Genomic DNA, 22,096 nt, shown 5'->3' with positions numbered 1-22,096 from the left:
CAGAGCAACACTACAACAACCTCCTTCACCAAGCAGTTTGCTTAAGTTCTGAAGTCTTGAAGGTAATTATATGAGTCTTTTTTTTTTTTTTTTTTTACAGTATTTGAGGTTGGTGTCAGTGTGAGGTTTGTGGAGGGGTGATTTGGTTGATATTTTGGAAAAACTCTTCATCTGATCAAGTCTTTATCATTTTCTTTTCCACAGGTCTGATCACTGTAACCATGCTGAAGGTAGCACTTGTTCTTGGATGCCTCCTGAGCCTTGCTCTGGCTCACCCTGTAAGCAAAACATTCTCATACTCAATATCAACCTCAGTCTTCTTATATGTTGATCACTTTACTGTTATGTAAAATTATAATGTGGGCAATATCAAATGTGTGATTTGTGAATTTTCTGCAGATGGAGGGAGCACACAAACGAGTTGCTCGGTCAGACTCTAGCTCTAACTCTGACTCTGGCTCGGACTCTGGCGAGGTGAGTGTTTTCTCTGTCCTCTAGAATTCAACATTCAACACACCTGAGTGTTAGCTACTGTACGTTTGTTGAAAAACTCATCTTTGACAATTCATCTTTCTGATTTTTTTGAACTGTATCACCACCCAGACTACAACTACAGCTGCAACAACTACAACTGCAGCTGCAACAACTACAACTACAGCTGCAGGTGCAACAACTACAACTGTAGCAACTACAACTCTAAGTCAACAGCAACTGATACTCCAGCTCATTCTTCAACTCCTTGGGCAGTAATGAACTACGACTGAAGCACCTGCTACATCTACATCAGCCTCTACGACAACTACCATGAAATAAAAATCTAAAATGCATCCAGTGAATGACAACCACTTTTTAATGACGTCTGTTGTTAACATCAGCTTTGTGTCAGTGTCATTTCACTTACTTCTTTCGCTTTCCATATTTCAGCGATGTTGTTTTAATCAGTGTTCTATTACTCATTGTTATAGTTCACATTAACATGTCGATCAAAATCACTGTATTCTCTGCTCTATCTGCTTAATAAACTTCATCAATGCAAAACATGGAACAAATGTGTTTTTCTTAGAATCTGTATGTATGATCATAATAATTAATGAAGCTGTGTAGAAAAAAAAGGCGGAGCAAAACCGGATCGGAGCCGTAACGCAGCTGACACTTATCCAGTGGAAATTCGGGGTGACTTTAACTTTAAACTTTAAACTCCCAGCACAGCTGATCTCACCCTGGAGAGAGGGGGGTTCAGTGTCAACGTTTTACCCCCCTCGCGTCTAGCCGGAGTGCGGAAGGACCACGGTTATGTCTATGTTTATGTCAGACAAAAATGAACCATGCAGTCCTAGAAACAATGGAACTTTCTCAGCTTAACTATGGTTGCACTATTTTATAACTAAACACATTGTGGGCCTTTGTTTACATTTCAATTCAAACTAGAACTTCCTAGAGTAAAGATTTATAATTTAAGATTACTTTTTTGAATTTGAAAATTATCAACAGGTACTCTAATGAATTATTTGTTTCTTGCTACTTATTACTGAATCGATATCGAAGCATTTAAATCAATTTTGAATCAAATCAATATTGAATCGAATTGCGACATAAAGAATCGAAATCGAATCGAAATCGAATCGAATCGTGAGGTTCTTAACAATAGCCAGCCCTACCACCCACAGACTGGTCTGGTCAGGAACCCTGCACCCTGGTGGTACAGTCCTGCACTTTGTACGCAATCCACCAGGGCCCCCTCATTGTGACTCCAAGGTGCATTTTATCCCCTCAAAGAAACATAATCCAGACAGTGATGAATTTCTTCAGCACACTGTCATTATGAGGACAATTAAGTAATATACAAATAAATCCTAGATAGGGTTGTGATCCATGAGAGGAAATGAAATATATTGCACCCACTACAATGACCAGGTGTGTCTCTGATCCTTACCTCAACTGTTAACTATTTGACATTAAAATGTAGAGGTGCAGGATTTCCTAATAAATACAATTTCCCAACAATGAACATGGTGATGATATTACAGCTGCTCTTGTAACTGTATAAGAAACGCTCAACATTCAGAGCAACACGACAACCTCCTTGACCATCTGCGCGACAGCCTGCTGAAGTTTGCTTGAAGGTAATTATATGAATCTGTTGTTTATTTTTTTATGTGAGGTTGATGGAATACAGATTTAATTGATATTTTGGAAGAAGTGTTCATCTGCTCAAGTCTTTATTATTTTCTTTTCAACAGGTCTGATCACTGTAACCATGCTGAAGGTAGCTCTTGTTCTTGGATGCCTCCTGAGCCTTGGTCTGGCTCATCCTGTAAATGAAACATTCTCATACTCACCATCAACACCAGTCTTCTTATATGTTGATCCCTTTACTGTTATTATAAAAGTATAATGTGGGTAATATCAAATGTGTGATTTGTGGATTTTCTACAGATGAAAGCAGCAAACAAATGAGTTGCTCGGTCAGAGTCTGGTTCTGACTCTGGCTCTGAAACCAATGAGGTGAGTGCTTTCTCTGTCCTCTAGAATTCAACATTTACCACACCTGAATGTCAACTACTGTAAAAATCCTTAGAAACTCCTCTTTGACAAATAATTTTTTACCACCATCCAGACTACAACTACAACAACAGCTGCAACAACAACAACTGCTGCACCAACAACCACCACATCTGCACCACTGACCACAGCACAGTTGATCCAGTTACTTCTTCAGCTCCTCTCACAACAATAAACTACCCGAGCATTGCTGCTGCAACCACCACTGCACCAGTTTCCACTAGTGCCACGAAATGCAATCTGAATTCAACCTCTAGCCAATAAGTGAATGACGATTGTTAACATCAGCTTTGTTTGGCGCCAGTTTCATTCCAACTGCTTCCATGTTTTATTACTAATCGTTATGTATGCTGCTTAATAAACTTCATCAGTGCAAAACATGGAACAAATATGTTTGTTTTTCTTTAAATCCATATGTATGAGAAACATAAGCATACAATAAGTTAAGTCAAGATGGACTATAATGCATTTATTATGAGGTATTTAATAATGTAGGGCAGAACTGAACAAAATGAGCCACTTATTACATTAGATGACTTTACTGCCAAATGAAAGTGTATTAAATAATATCTACTATATACACCTCAGGATGTTGTGTAGCCATGGAAAATAAAGCAAGTTATGTAATTCGGTAACACTTTACAATAAGGGTCCCTTAATTAACGTTTTAATGGTTATTTACATATTATTAAACCGTTAATTAATGCTTAATAATGCATTAAATAATGTTAATTAAGGGAATCTTATTGTAAAGTGTTACCTGTAATTCTTATGGTTACAGAAAAATGACCAATCAAAAATAGTAGTCCTTTGGCACAACTTGCCCCAAGGTGGGTGTAAAATGAACATGGAGTGGGGATAAAAAAAAACACAGTTATATAAATTTCGTAAAATCAAACGATCCATCCGTTATCAGTAAGCAGCCTTGGGCGGATGCAATGATCTACTACCGCAGCAACAGCTATGACTGCCACTGTTTTAGCTATTAAACTTAGACTTAGACTTTTTTTATTTGTCATTCAAATCACACCTTACAGTGCAGATCGGAGCAAATGTCGCTGCAGATGCCTCGGAATAGTACAGGATAAAAAACAGCAGCAAGTATTAACATAAAGATGAATAAAGTGTAAACATAGATACTATATAAAATATATTGCACATGTATTATTTATTGCACAATCAAAGGAAGCTACCCCCCACCAAATAAAAACAACAACAAACAACATAAACTTCATTTAATTGGGAGAAGAGCTATTGAAAATACTGTGCAAAAATAATAAGCTAAAAATAGATCTGACATAAATTTTGATCTTAAACAAACAGATTTACCCAAAGATTTCTCCTGAGCTTTAAAGGAACAGTTCACCCCAATTCAGATCATATTTTTGTGGAACAACCTCAACCACCTTTCACTTTGTGGTTTCTTTAAAACTACAACATCTTTGGTTTCCTCAATCTATTGACTAGGAATGGATAGAAATCAGGAATAAATGTAAAAAGAACCACTACACAGTATGTATGCTATATACACAGCTTCATCAATTATTAACAAACATAAGAATTCGAAGAAAAAACACACATGTTGCATGTTTTGCATTGATGAAGTTTATTAAGTAGATAGAGCAGAGAATACAGTGATTTTAATCGACATGTTAATGTGAACTAGAACGATGAGTAATAGAACACTGGTTAAAACAACATCGTTGAAATCTGGAAAGAGAAAGAAGCAAGTGAAATGACACTGAAACAAAGCTGATGTTAACAACAGACATCATTAAAAAGTGGTTGTCATTCACTGGATACATTTTAGAGTTTTATTTTATTGTAGTGGTAGTAGGGGCTGATGCAGTGGTAGATGTTGCAGTTGCTTCAGTAGTTCACAACAGCCCAAGGAGTCGAAGAAGCTGGAGTATCTGTTGCTGTTGTGCACTTAGAGTTGCAGCTGCTGCAGTTGTAGTTGTTGCAGCTGCAGCTGTAGTTGTTGCAGCTGTAGTTGTAGTCTGGGTGGTGGTACAGTTCAAGAAAATCAGAAAGATGAATTGTCAAAGATGAGTTTTTCAGCAATCTTACAGTAGCTAACACTCAGGTGTGTTGAATGTTGAATTCTAGAGAACAGAGAAATCACTCACCTCGCCAGAGTTAGAGTCAGAGCCAGAGTCAGAGCCTGACCGAGCAACTCGTTTGTGTGCTCCCTCCATCTGTAGAAAATCCACAAATCACACATTTGATATTGCCCACATTATACTATATATTATACTATCGCAATAATAGTAAAGGGATCAACATATAAGAAGACTGGTGTTAATGTTGAGTGTGAGAATGTTTCACTTACAGGATGAGCCAGAGCAAGGCTCAGGAGGCATCCAAGAACAAGTGCTACCTTCAGCATGGTTACAGTGATCAGACCTGTGGAAAAGAAAATGATAAAGATTTGATCAGATGAAGAGTTTTTCCAATATATCAGCCAAATCACCCTTCCACAAACCTCAAACTGACACCAACCTCAAATACAGTAACAAAAGGCTCATATAATTACCTTCAAGACTTCAGAACTTCAGCAAACTGCCTGGCCGAGGAGGTTGTTGTTGTGTTGCTCTGAATGTTGAGCGTTTCTTATATACAGTTACAGGATCTGATGTCATCTCATCTGCATATTGCATTGTTCGGAAAATTGCAATTATTAGGAAATCTTCCACCTACACATTTTAACGTGAGGAAATAGGCTGGTCAGGTAAGGATCAAATACACACTTGGTCAATATGTGCAATACATTTAATATCTCATCTCAGGGATAGCTCCATCACCTAGAAATTATTTGTATAGTACTTAACTGTCTTCATAATTACAGTACGCTGAACAATGCAATCTTTGTCTGGATTATGTTCAGAGACAAAGTTTCTTTGATCGGTTAACATGTACCGCAGTGGAGTCACGAGGAGGGGGCTGGGGTGGATTGCATACAGAGTGCAGGATGGCCACACCAGGGTATATGATTTATTCCAGACCAATCAGTGGGTAAGTTTAGACAACAAAAACACTTTGCTTAACATTAGAGGAAGATTGAGTTTTCAGTTAAATGTTAACAGAAAAATCCTCATGTCCCAATGCTCTATACATGTTTATGTTTATATTTATTATCAAAGTATAGAGCTGCCAGGACCCCAATTTTAAGATGAAAAATGACACCATCAAAATAAACAAAGAATTAGTGACAGTCAGGGTAAACTATTACCAAGTACTGTAATGCAGTTCAAGGTCATGGGGGAAAAAAAGTTCATTGTTTATTCACGATATTAATAAAGCTATAAAACAGTCTATTTATATGTGAGCTGATTTTTTTTCTGATTATTTTTTGTGCCTGCATCCTTTAAAGTTTATGTATAAATAATTCACAGTTTTTAAAACATTCATTAAAAAGATAACACAACACGATGCTCTTCCGTCCTGAGGGGGCAGTGGGGAGCGTAAAAACACAGGGACCAACTCCGGATCTTAGCCAGTGCCTTGGAAAAGGGCACTGACTGGAGTATCAACCTAATGTATATATTGTGATCATGGGATTCAAAGACAGGACCTTCTTCTTGCTGTGAGGAAACAGGGATAACCACTGTGTCACTGATTACAGAAATACACAGATGAGCGCGGATGCCACTTGATGGGCACCATTTAGCCAAACACCATTGCAGACCAAGTACATAACCTTAGCTAAAGATATATCTGCTTTAAGCAACGCAGATGCACAGGATGCGCGAGGGCTGGCTTGCGTATCCTGCGTCTATTTGGAGCATCAGTTGTACTCGTCCTCAGAAATGAACGCTAGGCTTGTGCAATATGGCGATGTGACAGGATCAGGAGTCAATAAGCACAGCAGCAGCAGCAGCAGCAGGGACAACAAGTTAAAGTATCTAGTGGTTCCTCCAGTAACATGCGTAGAGTATATAGGCAAGTATGTGAACAACTACCTTCACTATGCAGCCAGTTGTCTAGGTGAACGCGTGGTTCAAAAGCGAGATTATCTCCGGCCTAATAGTAATGGCATTTCCAGATGGCAGTGCCAGAGGACACATTACAAAGAGCTCAAGGCGTCAACTTGTCCTCCAAATTCCCCAGATCCCATAATGCAATCCCTGGGACGTGTCAGAACAAAGTGAGTCATCTTTGTAGCATTCAGCTCTGAAGTCAACAGTAGGTGTTTATTTATGCCAACTTGTTGTCTGTGATGACATTGTGCTAGTGTGGTTTTTGTGTGAGGTTGCCGGCTCATCCTTATTTAACACCCGAAATGAGTGGTGGACAGCTTTGTTGGTTAATCCAACACATGTGCATTCCCCAATTATGTTGGTCATTAACCTTTTACCGTCTTACTATTAAAACTACACTGCTGAGCATTCTGGGACACAAACTTCTAACTATAGGTACATACAGAAAAAAGGGGAGAATGCAACTGTGAATAAATGCAATAACAATGAATGATGGTCGACCAGTATGAACCAGATGAAGGTGTGTTTAGAGATCCATAATACTACTTTCACACTGGACATGAAACCCACTAACAACCACCCACCCAACATCTGGCTTTTGTGTTCAGTGGCAAAGGCTCCAACCAGTTGAGAGAATCTAACTTTGTGAAGATTGGCTGTGGTTTACATTTGAACTGATATGGTAGCGATGCCAGTACATGGAATAGCGATCCGTACCCACTTGGTACTTTACTCTCTCTTTAATAACAACAATGTGATATCAGTTGAAAACAAGTTACAAGATGCTAAATCAGGCATAACACAGGAATTTCTTCCAAAGAGTACAAAGACCTGGAAATGGCTGGACAAACTGGATCTACAAACTGTCCGTTCTGGCTTCATGTGTTTTGACCAATGTAATTGTTTCCACTGGATATTGTTGTGTTGTGTTGCCTCGGTCAGCTTTGCATTTTACATTACAAATATTGGAGTGTGACTTGTTGCAGGGGTGACATCTGGCCTCTCTCTCTCTTCCTCTCTCTACTCTAAAGATGCGCTATGAGGTACCAGAATTGGCATCTCCTGATTTAATTAAATTGGTTCGTTTTTAAAAGTACAGGGTTCTGTACCCAACCCTAGTGAAACAGGGTTCAAATGTTTACAAGGGTGCTCTCTAAAAGTAGGAGTTTCAACCACTACACGTTCTAAAAACACCCATAGAGGTTTGTAAAGTCCAAAGATTTTTTTATTAAGCAACATTTGTAGCTGTGTCAGATGAAGGTATTGCAGATATCAGGTGGAAAATACAGTAAGTACTAGTACTTGTGTTGAAATGTGTACAAGAAATATAGAAACCAGACAAGTTTTTTATTTCTTATCTTCTCTATTTATGTTATTAAAATCTCTCTGCAGTGTGTACTATCTAATATCATTAACGCACATTTTGACAGCTTCATTAATGTCTCTCATACACATTGATTTTAAGAAAAGCATATTTCATCCATGTTTTCTGTTTATCAAGTTTATTCAGCAAATACTGCAGACAATAGAAATCACAGAAAGAAACAGTTATGTCAAATCTACCCAAAGGAAAGAAAAAACAAAGTCAATAAATACTGGTATAAATTCACTTATTGATCATTGGTTAACCAGGGGCGGGGGTGGTTACAGCTGTAGTAGTAGTTGTAGCTCCACTGGTAGTTGTAGTAGGTGCGGCAGTAGTTGTTTGTGACTGAAGCAAGGCAAAAAGGGCCTGGAGAAGATCAACAATCTGTTGTGGACTGAGTGTTGAAGCTGCTGCTGTTGTAGTCTGGATGGTGGTACGCTTAAAGAAAATCAGATGTTGTCAAACATACAGCAGAGGAGTTTTAGGGATTTTTACGATAGTTGACATTCAGTTGGTTGAATGTTAAATTCTAGCGGATAGAGAAAGGTTCTTACCTCCTCCGAGCTTGAGTCAGAGCTAGAGTCTGACCGAGCAACTCGTCTGTGTGCTGCCTCCATCTGCAGAAAATCCACAAATAATTTTATATTGCCCACATTATGCCATTACAATAAAAGTAACTGTCTCACCATATAAAGACACCTGTGATGATACTGCCTTTGAGAATGTTTCACTTACAGGCTGAGCCAGAGCGAGGCTCAAGAGGCATCCAAGCACAAATACTTCCTTTAGCATGGTTACAGTGATCAGACCTGTTGAAAGGAAAAGTTTTTCCAAAAAATCAGCAAAGTCACCCTTCTACCAACCTCTCATAGAAAATCAACAATCAGAAGATTTAATTACCTTCAGATCTTAAGAACTTCAGCAGACTGTCTTGCAGATGATCAAGGGTTTGTTGTGTTTCTCTGAATGTTGAACGTTTCCTTTATACAGTTTCAGGATCTGATGTCATCTCTTCAGCACATTGCATTGTTGGGCAATTGCAAATATTATGAAATCTTCCATATCCACATTTTAAGGTGAGGAAATAGTCTGGGTAGTTCTCAGAGACACACCTGTACAGTATGATGGATACAATGTGTTTACTGTAATGATCCTTGTAAATAATTGATGATAGCCAGTTGGATTTGTCTCAGCTTGTTATACATCTTTTTTTCTTTTCTTTTTTTGCTAATATGGAACTGTCCTTAACCCACCTGCATGATATCAGTTTGTTCAGTATATAAACCCAGCTATAAAACTGACTTCATTTTGTCAATTCATTAAAGTGTAAAGCTGCCGAGACAGCCGAGGTTTCATCAGGTGAGAAATATGTCAGAAGTAAGTACAGTATGTGTTGCTCACAAGAGTCGGATAGAATAGTTCTGGGAAACGGTGGATGTGTTTCTTCCATCCTATCTCCTAACTACAACACAGCTTTCTGTACAGCTTCATTTATCATTGAAATATCCAGTGTTGTTATCTAAGAAATAGAAAAAGATGGCTGGTTTCATGTGTTTTGACCATGGTAACTGTTGTACCTACTGGATGTTGGTCAGCTTTGCATTTTACATGTGGCGGGGGTGACACCTCGCCCTCTCTCTCTTCCTTTCTGTACTCTACAGATGCACTATAAGGTACTGGAATTTGGCACCGTTTGATTGATTGTGTATTGGTACTCGGAAGTACTGATGTCATTCAATTGGTTCCCTTAAAAGTACAGAGTTCAGTACCTTACCCTAGTGAAGAAGCATTCAAATGTTTACAAGAGTATTTTTCTTTCTTTAGAGGTAGGAGTGTCAACCACTACAAGTTCAAAAAACAAAGACATTTTAAAAGTCCAAGATTTTTATTAAAAAACTGTTTCTTAAACTGTTCAGTTATTATTAATAGTGTTTAACAGCATGGTGGGGTAGTGGTAGTTGTAGCAGCGGCAGGGGTGGTCACAGCTGTATTATTAGTTGTAGTTGCAGTGGTGGTTGTTGGTGCTGCAGTGGTGGTTGTTGGTGCAGCAGTGGTGGTTGCAGCTTGTTGTAAGAGCTGAAGAAGGAGCTGGAGCAACAGGTCCGTCGATATTACAGGTGCTGTTGTAGTTGTAGTTGTAGCCTGGGTAGTGGTACAGTTCAAGAAAAAAGGAAAGATTAAGTTTCAAACATACAGCAGAGGAGTTTTGAGGATTTTTACAATTGTTGACATTCAGGTGAGTTAAATGTTGAATTCTACAGGATAGAGAAAACACTCACCTCTTCCGAGCTTGAGCTAGAGCTAGAGTCTGACCTAGCAACTCGTTTGTGTGCTGCCTCCATCTGAAAATCCACAAGTCACGCATTTGATATTGCCAACATTATACTAGTACAATAACAGTAACTGTATCAACATATAAAAATACCTGTGTTGATACTGAGTATAAGAACGTTTCACTTACAGGATGAGCCAGAGCGAGGCTCAGGAGGCATCCAAGCACAAATACTTCCTTCAGCATGGTGACAGTGATCAGACCTGTTGAAAAGAAAATGATAAAGACGTGATCAGATGAACAGTTTTTTTTTTTTTTTTACAAAATATCAGCAAAGTCACCCTTCAACCAACCTCACATAGAAAATAAACAATCAGAAGATTGAATTACCTTCAGATCTTAAGAACTTCAGCAGACTGTCTCGCAGATGTTCGAGGTTTTTTTTTGTGTGTTTCTCTGAATGTTGAGCGTTTCTTTTATACAGTTACAGGATCTGATGTCATCTCATCAGCATATTGCATTGTTGGGAAATTTCCATTTTTATGAAATCTTCCACCTCCACATTTCAAAGTGAGGAAATATGCTGCGTAGTTGCGGTTACTTTAATAATCCTTGTTAATAATCGATGATAGCCAGTTGGATTTGTCTCAGATTGTTATCCAACTTTTTTTCCTTTTTCTTTTTCATTTTTGCTAACTTGGAACTGCAGAGACTACAGTGGTGTTGTTCTACAAGTCTAAACAATCTAAAATAATGTGTGTGAGAACACTCAGGTTAAAACAGCATCATGACAACTTGACCCAAAACAAAGCTGATGTTAAAAAGTTGGTGCCCATAAATACTATGTTTAGTTTTTATGTATGTTGTGACTATGGAGCAGCTGTAGTTGTAGCAGCTGTAGTAGTAGTTGCAGTGGTGGTTGTAGGTGGAGCAGTAGCAGGTCGTGAGAGGGCAAGAAGGAGCTGGAGCAGTTGGGCATTCACTGTTTCAGCCGCTGTAGTTGTGGTTGTAGCCTGGATGGTGGTACAGTTCAAGAAAATCAGAAACACTGACTGACAGAAACACAACAGAAGAGTTTCTAAGGATTTTTACAGTAGTCGATAATTTGGTGTGTTGAATGTTGAATTCTAGAGCATAGAAAAAAACCTCACCTCGTTGGAGTCACAGTTAGAGCCAGATTCTGACAGAGCAACTCGTTTAAGCAGAAAATCCCCAAGTCACACTCATACATTTGATACTAGAGATGCACCGATCAGGATTTTTGGGGCCGATCACCGATCACCAAAAGCAGTATCTGCCGATCCCGATATTGCCGATCACTGATCACAGTGTCAAATCCATAAATTCTTCTATATTGTTGTCTTGTGTAACTTTCATATATTTAATTAATGATTCTTCTTACACAACATTGACATTGTATTATTAAGCATAACAATTAGGAGATAAGAAAGTATCGTGAATTGACCACCGTTTTGTTGCAGGCTGAGGCAATGTGCAATATTTCACACTCTAGAGACTCTCTTAGAGACAACTTGGACTCAGCTTACATAGAGTAACTGTAGCTTACTAGTGGGAATGCATGCAGTCAGGGTGGGAATTTTGTCATTTTAGGGGCAAGTCCATTTGGCCTACACTTTTTTTTCTCAGGGGCACCAAGGCCACATGACAGGGCACAAAGGCCACTGAGTAAAATGTGTTGATTTACCTTTCAGACTGATACCATAACATCCTAATTTATAATAAGACATGGATTATGTATTAAAACATTTTTTTAATACCAAAATCAAGTTAAAGTTACATTAGAAAGTAGTTTTTGTTAAGTAGGGTTAGGGTGAGGTGATTTTTGTGACACCACACTGAATATTAGTGTTATTGAATATTTCACCCAATAGAAATTCCCCAAAATTATGGAAAAGCACATTTTTTCCAAACAAAAAATTGTAGAATAACCAGCAGGAGACCACTGATGTGTGGAATGATTTTGGTGACACTACACTCTGAATAATAGTGAAGTAATTGAATTTTTTGTAGTTTCTCTTTTCAGTGCTGCACTTTGTAGACGGTCCCTGCGCCCTCGTCTCACAGCCGGCTGACCATAGAGACCAGAAATAATGTCCAGACGCTCGTTTTGATTAACATACGGTTGTAGCTCGTTGTCTTCCTTACTACAGTAGGAAAGAGCCGTCGTTTGTGTTTTAACAAGGTTTCACTTATGAGTTATTGATCCGGGAATTTCGAATCTGTGAATATATTTCCAACTTTACCGGACTAAATCCTACCACATAAGTCAGTTACGTATCATGTCAAGACCGGCTGCGCTCGCTCGCTGTGCTGTAAGTGTCGTTCTTCTGTTTTGAGACGTTGCTGCTGTTTGAGAGGCTTTCACGTGAGATCATCGTGAAGATGAGACTCCACCTGCGCGAACCGCGAACTCACTGAAGTTACTGTGAGTGACTACTGTGCACTCGGGTGGCTGTAATTAAAGGCAAGCCCGCTACGCTGACCGGACCAGGGGCACAGAGGCCACTGCGGCCGTACGATGAGCTTTTTTTCACGCTGCATCAAGGCCAAAGTGCGGGGCAACAGCGGCCATGGCCGCCGTGAAATTCCCACCCTGCATGCAGTCAATGCACTGTCTCTATTTTGAAACGTCATCTGATCGGCCTGATTTGATCTATTTTGAGAACTCCGATCAAAACCGATAGGGGCATTATCGGCCGATTGCGATCGGTTGCCGATCGATCGGTCCATCTCTATTTGATACTGCCCACATTACACTATTACAATAACAGTAACTGTATCAACATATAAAAACACCTGTGTTGATACTGAGAATGAGACTGTTTCACTTACAGGCTGAGCCAGAGGAGGCATCAGGAGGCATCTAAGCACAAATACTTCATTCAGCATGGTTGATCAGACCTGTTGAAAGGAAAATAGTAAGAGACTTGATCAGATGAAGAGTTTTTCCAAAATATCAGTTAAAATTATATTTCATCACACTTCCAGGGCAGATACAGAAACAAAAGACTCATAATTACCCTCAAGCCCTCAGAACTTCAGCAGACTGTCTCGCAGATGGTCGTGGAGGTTGTGTTGCTCTAAATGTTGAGCTATTCTTATATACAGTTGCAGGAGTGGCTGTAATCTCATCCCCATATTGCATTTATGGGTCAATGCCCTAATTATGAAATCTTCCACCTCCACTTTTTAAAAGGTGTGGCCATAGGCAGGCCAGGTAATGATCAGACACACCTGGACAATATGAAAGATACAGTATATAACATAGTTCATAAACAACGCTTTTGTCCATTGAGTCAATTGGATTAGTCTCAGTTTCTAATCCCAATGGACTCTTCATGTTTGTGACTTTTAATGCATTTGTTTTGGTCTTTGTTCAGCAATTTTGAAACTGTCCTTTCCCCACCTGCATGATATTTTTGTGTTTAGCATAAACAAGCTATAAGACTGTCTCATCATTTTGTAAATTTGGCAAAGTGTAGAGCTGCCAAGGATGACTGAGGTTTCCTCAGGTGTGAAATGTGATATGTGGTCATTACAAGAGTCAGATATAGAAGCTGTTATATCAATCCATCCATCTATCCATCCATGTCATTTCTTCAACATCCACCTTTCTACACAGCTTCATTACTGTACATCCTGCTGTCTGTGGACAGATGTTTGTCAGCATGATAAAGTCACAACTGTGCAAGAGGCTGACACAAAACATTACAGCTGTGTGGTTGAGATCAAAATAAATATCCTGTTTGGACAAGGGTGTGTACACATGTAATAACGTAGTAATAATTACTGAGTCATTGGTCAGAACATCAACATGTTGACAGGCGTCAGGCTGCTGTGATCCCATAGCAAGCTGGTCTCTACTGTAATATTGTCTGGTACTGCCATTTTTTTAATGCCAGTATTTCAGTTCAGAATTATGCTGTGCCAATGTTTTTTCTTTTTTTAAATCATTTTAAATTAATCATGTCCTGCTTCCTGTCTTGCTACATCTAAAGAAACTGAGGTCTGCTGTAAATTGAGTCATATTTGGGTTTTATTCCATCATATGTGATTTGAGACACTGTAGAGAACAAATATTTTTTAACACTTGCAAGAAGTTATTGTTGGATTCCATAAGGTGTGTGTAATTAATCGTACAAGCTGTTATTTGTAAAAAGTTATCATATTTTTTCCAGAGGGTTATACTCATTTTAGTGCTTAAATTGTTCCACAAAAGTTGTCATGACATTGTGCTAGTGTGGTTCCTCTTTGGCGTTGAGGGACATCCTCAAAATGACCAGACACTGCGCTGAGTGGTGGACAGCTCAGTTTGTTTATCGTACATACATGTGCATTCCTCACATATAGTGTTCCTCACTTTGCCTGTCTCCTATATTGTGCACTGTAAACAGCACAAGCTTAATTTTTTAATTATAAAGACTAAACTGCCGGGGTATAAGAATAAAAAAAATGAAATACTTACTGTTACACATTGAAAATATGATGATAAATATAAGAGATATATCTTGATAATCTGTCAGTATAATTTCAATGACTTATTTATTCCTTTTTAGTTACTCAAGAGAAAATGCTGACCATGAATGTCCAAAAAAAACAAGCATATATTGAAACAGCTTTTCTCTGTCTGACAGTTTGTTGCCTCCATTTCCTGCTGAAAGAGGAGACGCTTCATGCGCATTTTAATTTTGTAGCCAAAATGTATTTTTTGTTAATTTCACAGTATGATATATAACATATGTTTTCCCTTTAATATTTACTCAGATTTGAAATTACCTACTTTTATGCAGGGATTGTTATTACAATTAGTAGTTGAATTAAATGTTTCTAAAGAAACAATACTTAAACTTGAGGGTAAAATTCTATTCTGTAAACTGTTACATATGTGAACAACCTTTTTCCTGTTCAATCACAATGTTTCTAACACGTCAACCATTTCTTTTTTCTTTTTTTTCAGGAGATGTCGATAAATGTAGAGTTGCAAAAGAAAATCATATAATATTTGTAACTGCCAGCAGAACTGGCTTATATTGACCACAGTCCTCACAAGACAGACACAGACACAGACACAGTCAGGTGAAACTGTCTAACAATAGTTCTATGATTCACACCTTTCTACACAGCTTTATCAGTGTGTCTCATATGAAAAACATGACAAACAGACATACTCAGTTCAGGTTTTGCATTTGTGAAATTTATTAAGCAGGCAGTACAGAGAATACAGAGAAAGAAAACAGCTGTCATGACAAACTGGCTGAAAAACAAAGCAGTTGTTAAAAAACAATGTTATTCAAAACTGGTTGTCACTGACTTATGGATCTCTGGATGATTTTAAGACTTTATCTTGTGGTAGAAGTAGCTGATTCAGTATAATAGTCAGCGCTGCAGTAGTAGTTAATTGCCGTAAAAGCTGAAGAATGAGCTGATCAACTGTTGTTGAACCAGCTGCTATTGACACTCAGGTTAAGACAGCGTCATGACAATACTATTTTTAGGTTAACTGTGTGATTATGGAGGAGCTGTAGTAGTAGTAGCTACAGTGGTGGTTGTAGGTGCAGCAGTGGTGGTTGTAGGTGCAGCAGTGGTGGTTGCAAGTTGTTGTAGGAGCTGAAGAAGGATCTGGAGCAGTTGGGGACTCACTGTTGCAGCTGCTGTTGTAGTTGCAGTTGTAGTTGTAGCCTGGGTGGTGGTACAGTTCAGGACAATAAGAAACATTAATTGTCAAACATACAGCAGAGGAGTTTTAAGGATTTTTACAACCGTTGACGTTCAACTGTGTTGAATGTTGAATTCTAGAGGATAGAGAAAACACTCACCTCATCAGAGTCAGAGCTAGAGCTAGAGTCTGACCGAGCAACTCGTTTGTGTGCTTCCTCCATCTGCAGAAAATGCACAAGTCACACATTTGATACTGCCCAAATTATGCTATTACCTTAACAGTAACTGTATCACCATATAAAGACACCTGTGTTGATACTGAGAATGAGAATGTTTCACTTACAGGTTGAGCCAGAGCGAGGCTCAGGAGGCATCCAAGCACAAATACTTCCTTCAGCATGGTTACAGTGATCAGACCTGTTGAAAGGAAAATAATAGACTTGATCAGATGAACAGTTTTTTTCCCAAAATATCAGTAAAATCACCCTTTAACCAACCTCACATAGAAAAAAAAATCTGAATATTCAGTTACCTTCAGATCTTCAGAACTTCAGCAGACTGTCTTGCAGATGATTGAGGGTTTGTTGTGTTTCTCTGAATGTTGAACGTTTCCTTTATACAGTTTCAGGATCTGATGTCATCTCATCAGCATATTGCATTGTTGGGAAATTGCAAATATTATGAAATCTTCCACATCCAAAGCTTAAGGTGAGGAAATAGTCTGGATAGTTCTCAGAGACACACCTGTGCAGTATGGATACAACGTGTTTACTGTAATGATCCTTGTAAATAAATGATGATAGCCAGTTGGATTTGTCTCACATTGTTATACATCTTTATTCTTTTCTGTTTTTGCTAATTTGGAACTGTCCTTAACCAACCTGCATGATATCCATAACTGACTTTTCATTTTGTCAATTTATCGAAGTGTAAAGCTGCCTGAGACGGCCGAGGTTTCATCAGGTGAGAAATATGTCAGAAGTACGTACAGTATGTGTTGCTCACAAGAGTCAGACACAATAGATCTACACAGCTTCATTAGTGTTTGTCATACATAAAGATTTTAATAAAAAGATATTACGTCCATGTTTTCCATTGATGAAGTTTATTCAGCACATACTGCAGAGAATACAGTGGTGTTGATCTACAAGTCCACAAGAACTAAAATAATGTGTGTGAGTACACTCAGGTTAAAACAGCATCATTAAGACTTGACCCAAAACAAAGCTGATTAAAAAGTCAAAACCATTAATGCTATTTTTAGATTTATGTTGTGACTATGGAGCAGCTGTAGTAGTAGTTGTAGCTGCAGTGGTAGTTTGTAAGAGGGCAAGAAGGAGCTGGAGCAGCTGGGCATTCACTGTTGTAGCTGCTGTTGTAGTTGTAGCCTGGATGGTGGTACAGTTCAAGAAAATCAGAAACATTCACTGTTGAACACACAGCCGAGGAGTTTCGAGGGACATTTACAGTCGTTGACGTTCAGGTGAGTTGAATGTTGATTTCTAGAGGACAGAGAAAGCACTCACCTCTTCCGAGCTTGAACTCGAGCCGGAGCTTGAGTGAGCAACTCGTTTGTGTGCTGCCTCCATCTGCAGAAAATCCACAAGTCACACATTTGATATTGCCAACATTATACTATTACTATTACTATAACAGTAACTGTATCAAAATATAAGAAGGCTGATGTTTATATTGAGCAAACACTTACAGGATGAGCCAAAGCGAAGCTCAGGAGGCACCCAAGAACAAGTGCTACCTTCAGCATGGTTACAGTGATCAGACCTGTTGAAAAGAAAATGATAAAGACTTGATCAGATGAAGAGCTTTGGTAAGAAAATCGGCAAAATTACGCACAAAAAATACAAAAACAAAACACTAATTACCCTCAAGTCAATTTCAGCAGACTGTCTCGGCCACGATGTTGTCATGTTGCTCTGAATGTTGAGCTTTTCTTATATACGGTTACAGGAGCTGTTGACGTCTCATCAACATATGGAGATGTTGGGAAATTGCGATTATTATGAAATTTTCATCATACACATTTTAAGGGGTGGACAGGCCAGGTAATGATCAGAGACACCTGGACATTATGATAAATACAACATATAAAACACTTCATAAATAATGCAGTATAGCCAGCTGGATTAGTCTCAAATTGTAATCCAATGGACTCTTTTATTGAGCCACTTTTCAACTTTCCTTACCCCATGTGCATGATATGCTTTTGTTCAGCAAAAAATCAGCCATGAAATGGACTTATCATGTTGCCAGTTTATCAGATGTAAAGCTGCCAGGGAACCTTGTATGAAAATGAGAAATGACAAGCACCTGTAAAGAAGTACAACTAATCAGAGATTGTCACTCAGAATATTACTGTACAGTAATACAATGTTTAATGTTGTAAACTATGTTTTTCTGATGTTTTAACATACAAACAAGGCAGAAAGGACGTACATTACATATGTTCTATATACAGGTTTAATGATTTGATCCATTTTCTTTTTTTTCTTAATGCCTGCTACACTGAAAGCTTAGGAACAGTATGTATAGAAAATCTGGTCAATCAGCTGTCACAGGTGTTTTGATATTTCTTCCTCATTTGAAATGTGATGAAATGAATTCTATTGGGGGATTATCCTAAACTCAGAACTAATCTCTGAACTCTCAGACTCTGAACTAATCTAATAGCTGTTGGGAAACAGTGAAGTGGTTTTGCCCTAAACATGATTCATGTGAAAGCCTTCACGTTCTTTGTGCAAGCTTCTTTTTTCTGTCAACTATTCAGGTATTTTGTTAGAATAGCTTCTTGTTAAATGGACAAAGTCACATGTCGGTGGTTTACCACTGATAGAGAATAGAATAGAATAGAATAGTCTTTATTGTCATTGTACAGGAGAGTACAATGAAATTTAGGGTGCTCCCGCAGCAACAAATAAAAAAAAGCAACACATAGAACAAATAGTAATATAAATATAAATAAATTATATATATATAGCCCTTTAAGGTGCTAAAGGGAGGTAGGAGGAGGTAGATTGGGTTTGTTCTTGGCGGGGGGGGGGGCCGTTCGTATTTGTAGTTTGTATGGCCCAGGGGAAGAAGCTGTCTGTCAGCCTGCTGGTGTGGGACTTTGTTGACCATAGATCTTGACTTTGACATCTCTTATACTACTTTTGCTTTTGTAAACTTTAATGCTTCACCGTCAAAATACACCAAAAAACATTCAACATTTACAAAGTTATGCAACAGGACCTGCCCTATAGTACCTGCCCTATCTGACAGGAATACACTATGGATTATATACTCATCAGTAGCTGTGTGAGTTATCTTTGTTGGATTTCCACTCTGAAGTCAGAAGGAGGTTTTGCATTTCTGCCATCTTATTGTGTCATATTTGGGGATTTGGTGGGGCTGTAACAAATGTTGGGATTTAGAGAGTGTGTCAGGGAGGGAGTGAGTCCCAAAGCTTCAATTTCTCATTTCTCATGGCTTTTCATGTTCTCGCCATTGTCGGTGTGTGTATGTGTGTGTGTCCTTGCGGTAAAATGTGATCCTGCAGACAACTTTTGTAGCCTGAACTATCACAGAAGCAACTGAGCATTTTGTCAGGTGTTTGCCGTATGTCCTTCTGTCTATGGACAGATATTTGTCATGATATTAAAGTCACAACTGTGCAAGATGCAGTCACAAAACATTACAGCTGTGTGGTCTGGATCAAAATAAATGTTGTTTTTAGAGATGGGTGTGGTTTGACCTATCAGTACTGAGTATACATGTAATAACATAGTAATGATTACTGAGTAATTGTCAGAACATCAACATGTTGACAGGCATCAGGCTGCTGTGATCCCATAGCAAGATGGTTTCTAGTCTAGTATTGTCTGGTACTGCCATTGTCATTTGTTAATGCAAGAAAAAAAATCAATTACTTTTTAGTTATACAATGAAAATATGATGATAAATCAGTATAAATATAAGGGAGAAAGCTTGATAATGTTTCAGTATAGTTTGAATGATTTGTGTATTCCTTTATTTACTCAAGGGAAAATGCTGAACTTGAATGTCCAGAAATAATAAACATATATTGACTACATCTTTTCTCTGTCTGCCAGTTTGCTGTCTCGTTTTCCTGCTCAAAGAGGAGAAGGAGAAGCTTTATGTGCAACACTTGCAAACAGAAACTGAAGGTTTGGTTTATATCTGACAGAGTTTGGTTCATCGGAAATAAACTTCCTTCATCTTAAGACTATGATAAAATCAATATAGAAAAACTGGAGAAAAATGAAATACGGGAGTGGACGTAACATTTACATGAACTCTTTTGACTGTACCAGCAGCATGCTGATTGTTGCACCTGCTGCCGGGTCACTGTTAGTCATTTTTGCGCAATTTTCAGATTTTTATTGTTCTTTGTGGTTAATTCTGGAGAGGCTACAAATGAAGGTTAGCTGTTAATAGTTTATTGTTCCAGTAGAGTATACATCGACATTTAAAGCACTTTGTTTGTTGCCAAAATGTGTTCTTTATTAAAATTCTATTCTGTAAAGATTTATTACAAATATGTGCATATGAGATGTAGACTGTTACATATGTGAACAACCTTTTTCCTGTTCAATCACAATGTTTCTAACACGTCAACCATTTCCTTTTTCTTGTTTTTCAGGAGATGTCGATAAATGTAGAGTTGCAAAAGAAAATCATATAATATTTGTAACTGCCAGCAGAACTGGCTTATATTGACCACAGTCCTCACAAGACAGACACAGACACAGTCAGGTGAAACTGTCTAACAATAGTTCTATGATTCACACCTTTCTACACAGCTTTATCAGGGTGTCTCATATGAAAAACAAGACAAACAAACATACTCAGTTCAGGTTTTGCATTTGTGAAATTTATTAAGCAGGCTGTACAGAGAATACAGAGAAAGAAAACAGCTGTCATGACAAACTGGCTGAAAAACAAAGCAGTTGTTGTTATTCAAAACTGGTTGTCACTGACTTATTGATCGCTGGATGATTTTAAGACTTTATCTTGTGGTAGAAGTAGCTGATTCAGTATAATAGTCAGCACTGCAGTAGTAGTTAATTGCCGTAAAAGCTGAAGAATGAGCTGATCAACTGTTGTTGAACCAGCTGCTGTTGACACTCAGGTTAAGACAGCGTCATGACAATACTATTTTTAGGTTAACTGTGTGATTATGGAGGAGCTGTAGTAGTAGTAGCTACAGTGGTGGTTGTAGGTGCAGCAGTGGTGGTTGTAGGTGCAGCAGTGGTGGTTGCAAGTTGTTGTAGGAGCTGAAGAAGGAGCTGGAGCAGTTGGGGACTCACTGTTGTAGCTGCTGTTGTAGTTGCAGTTGTAGTTGTAGCCTGGGTGGTGGTACAGTTCAGGACAATAAAAAAAATAATTGTCAAACATACAGCAGAGGAGTTTTTAAGGATTTTTACAGTCGTTGACATTCAGGTGTGTTGAATGTTGAACTCGAGAGGATAGAGAAAACACTCACCTCATCAGAGTCAGAGCTAGAGCTAGAGTCTGACCGAGCAACTCGTTTGTGTGCTTCCTCCATCTGCAGAAAATGCACAAGTCACACATTTGATACTGCCCACATTATGCTATTACCTTAACAGTAACTGTATCACCATATAAAGACACCTGTGTTGATACTGAGAATGAGAATGTTTCACTTGGAGGCTGAGCCAGAGCGAGGCTCAGGAGGCATCCAAGCACAAATACTTCCTTCAGCATGGTTACAGTGATCAGACCTGTTTAAAGGAAAATAATAGACTTGATCAGATGAACAGTTTTTTCCAAAATATCAGCAAAGTCACCCTTTAACCAACCTCACATAGAAAATAAAAATCTGAATATTCAATTACCTTCAGATCTTCAGAACTTCAGCAGACTGTCTTGCAGATGATTGAGGGTTTGTTGTGTTTCTCTGAATGTTGAACGTTTCCTTTATACAGTTTCAGGATCTGATGTCATCTCATCAGCATATTGCATTGTTGGGAAATTGCAAATATTATGAAATCTTCCACATCCAAAGCTTAAGGTGAGGAAATAGTCTGGATAGTTCTCAGAGACACACCTGTACAGTATGGATACAACGTGTTTACTGTAATGATCCTTGTAAATAAATGATGATAGCCAGTTGGATTTGTCTCACATTGTTATACATCTTTATTCTTTTCTGTTTTTGCTCATTTGGAACTGTCCTTAACCAACCTGCATGATATC

The 22,096-nt window shown here is 38.4% G+C and overlaps 2 protein-coding genes and 2 long non-coding RNA genes across 4 annotated transcripts; 1 reads left to right on the top strand and 3 right to left on the bottom strand.

Moving 5' to 3' along the window:
- Nucleotides 1-9: 9 nt before the first annotated feature.
- LOC115588948 (endo-beta-1,4-glucanase D-like) lies at nt 10-1,038 on the top strand. The gene is made up of 4 exons (XM_030429620.1): nt 10-62; nt 205-278; nt 400-474; nt 604-1,038. Exons 2-4 carry the CDS (start codon nt 222-224, stop codon nt 748-750), a joined length of 279 nt encoding a protein of 92 aa, XP_030285480.1. The 5' UTR covers nt 10-62; nt 205-221; the 3' UTR covers nt 751-1,038.
- A 3,109-nt stretch (nt 1,039-4,147) lies between these two features.
- LOC115588954 (uncharacterized) lies at nt 4,148-5,153 on the bottom strand. The gene is made up of 4 exons (XR_003985424.1): nt 5,099-5,153; nt 4,895-4,968; nt 4,692-4,760; nt 4,148-4,562 (listed from the first exon to the last, which is right to left on the bottom strand). It is a non-coding gene; the product is annotated as an uncharacterized LOC115588954 (long non-coding RNA).
- Nucleotides 5,154-15,390: 10,237 nt separating this feature from the next.
- On the bottom strand, nt 15,391-16,449 carry LOC115589525 (threonine-rich protein-like). Its single transcript, XM_030430460.1, has 4 exons — nt 16,392-16,449; nt 16,203-16,276; nt 16,018-16,080; nt 15,391-15,880 (listed from the first exon to the last, which is right to left on the bottom strand). Exons 2-4 carry the CDS (start codon nt 16,257-16,259, stop codon nt 15,710-15,712), a joined length of 291 nt encoding a protein of 96 aa, XP_030286320.1. The 5' UTR covers nt 16,260-16,276; nt 16,392-16,449; the 3' UTR covers nt 15,391-15,709.
- Nucleotides 16,450-20,728: 4,279 nt separating this feature from the next.
- On the bottom strand, nt 20,729-21,433 carry LOC115589792 (uncharacterized). The gene is made up of 2 exons (XR_003985596.1): nt 21,363-21,433; nt 20,729-21,225 (listed from the first exon to the last, which is right to left on the bottom strand). It is a non-coding gene; the product is annotated as an uncharacterized LOC115589792 (long non-coding RNA).
- Nucleotides 21,434-22,096: the final 663 nt, after the last annotated feature.

The sequence above is a fragment of the Sparus aurata genome, chromosome 1 (genome assembly GCF_900880675.1).
Source record: "Sparus aurata chromosome 1, fSpaAur1.1, whole genome shotgun sequence".
NCBI classification, from domain to species: Eukaryota; Metazoa; Chordata; class Actinopteri; order Spariformes; family Sparidae; genus Sparus; species Sparus aurata.
The sequence above is the reverse complement of the archived record's forward strand: the minus strand, read 5'-3'. Positions and strand labels throughout refer to the sequence as shown.

Coding starts and splice junctions, on each gene's coding strand:
- LOC115588948 (XM_030429620.1), top strand. CDS start 222: ATGCTGAAGGTAGCACTTGTTCTTGGATGCCTCCTGAGCCTTGCTCTG. Junction 279..399: donor GCCTTGCTCTGGCTCACCCT/GTAAGCAAAACA, acceptor AATTTTCTGCAG/ATGGAGGGAGCACACAAACG. Junction 475..603: donor CTGGCTCGGACTCTGGCGAG/GTGAGTGTTTTC, acceptor ATCACCACCCAG/ACTACAACTACAGCTGCAAC.
- LOC115589525 (XM_030430460.1), bottom strand. CDS start 16,259: ATGCTGAAGGAAGTATTTGTGCTTGGATGCCTCCTGAGCCTCGCTCTG. Junction 16,081..16,202: donor GCCTCGCTCTGGCTCAACCT/GTAAGTGAAACA, acceptor CATTTTCTGCAG/ATGGAGGAAGCACACAAACG. Junction 15,881..16,017: donor CTAGCTCTGACTCTGATGAG/GTGAGTGTTTTC, acceptor ACCACCACCCAG/GCTACAACTACAACTGCAAC.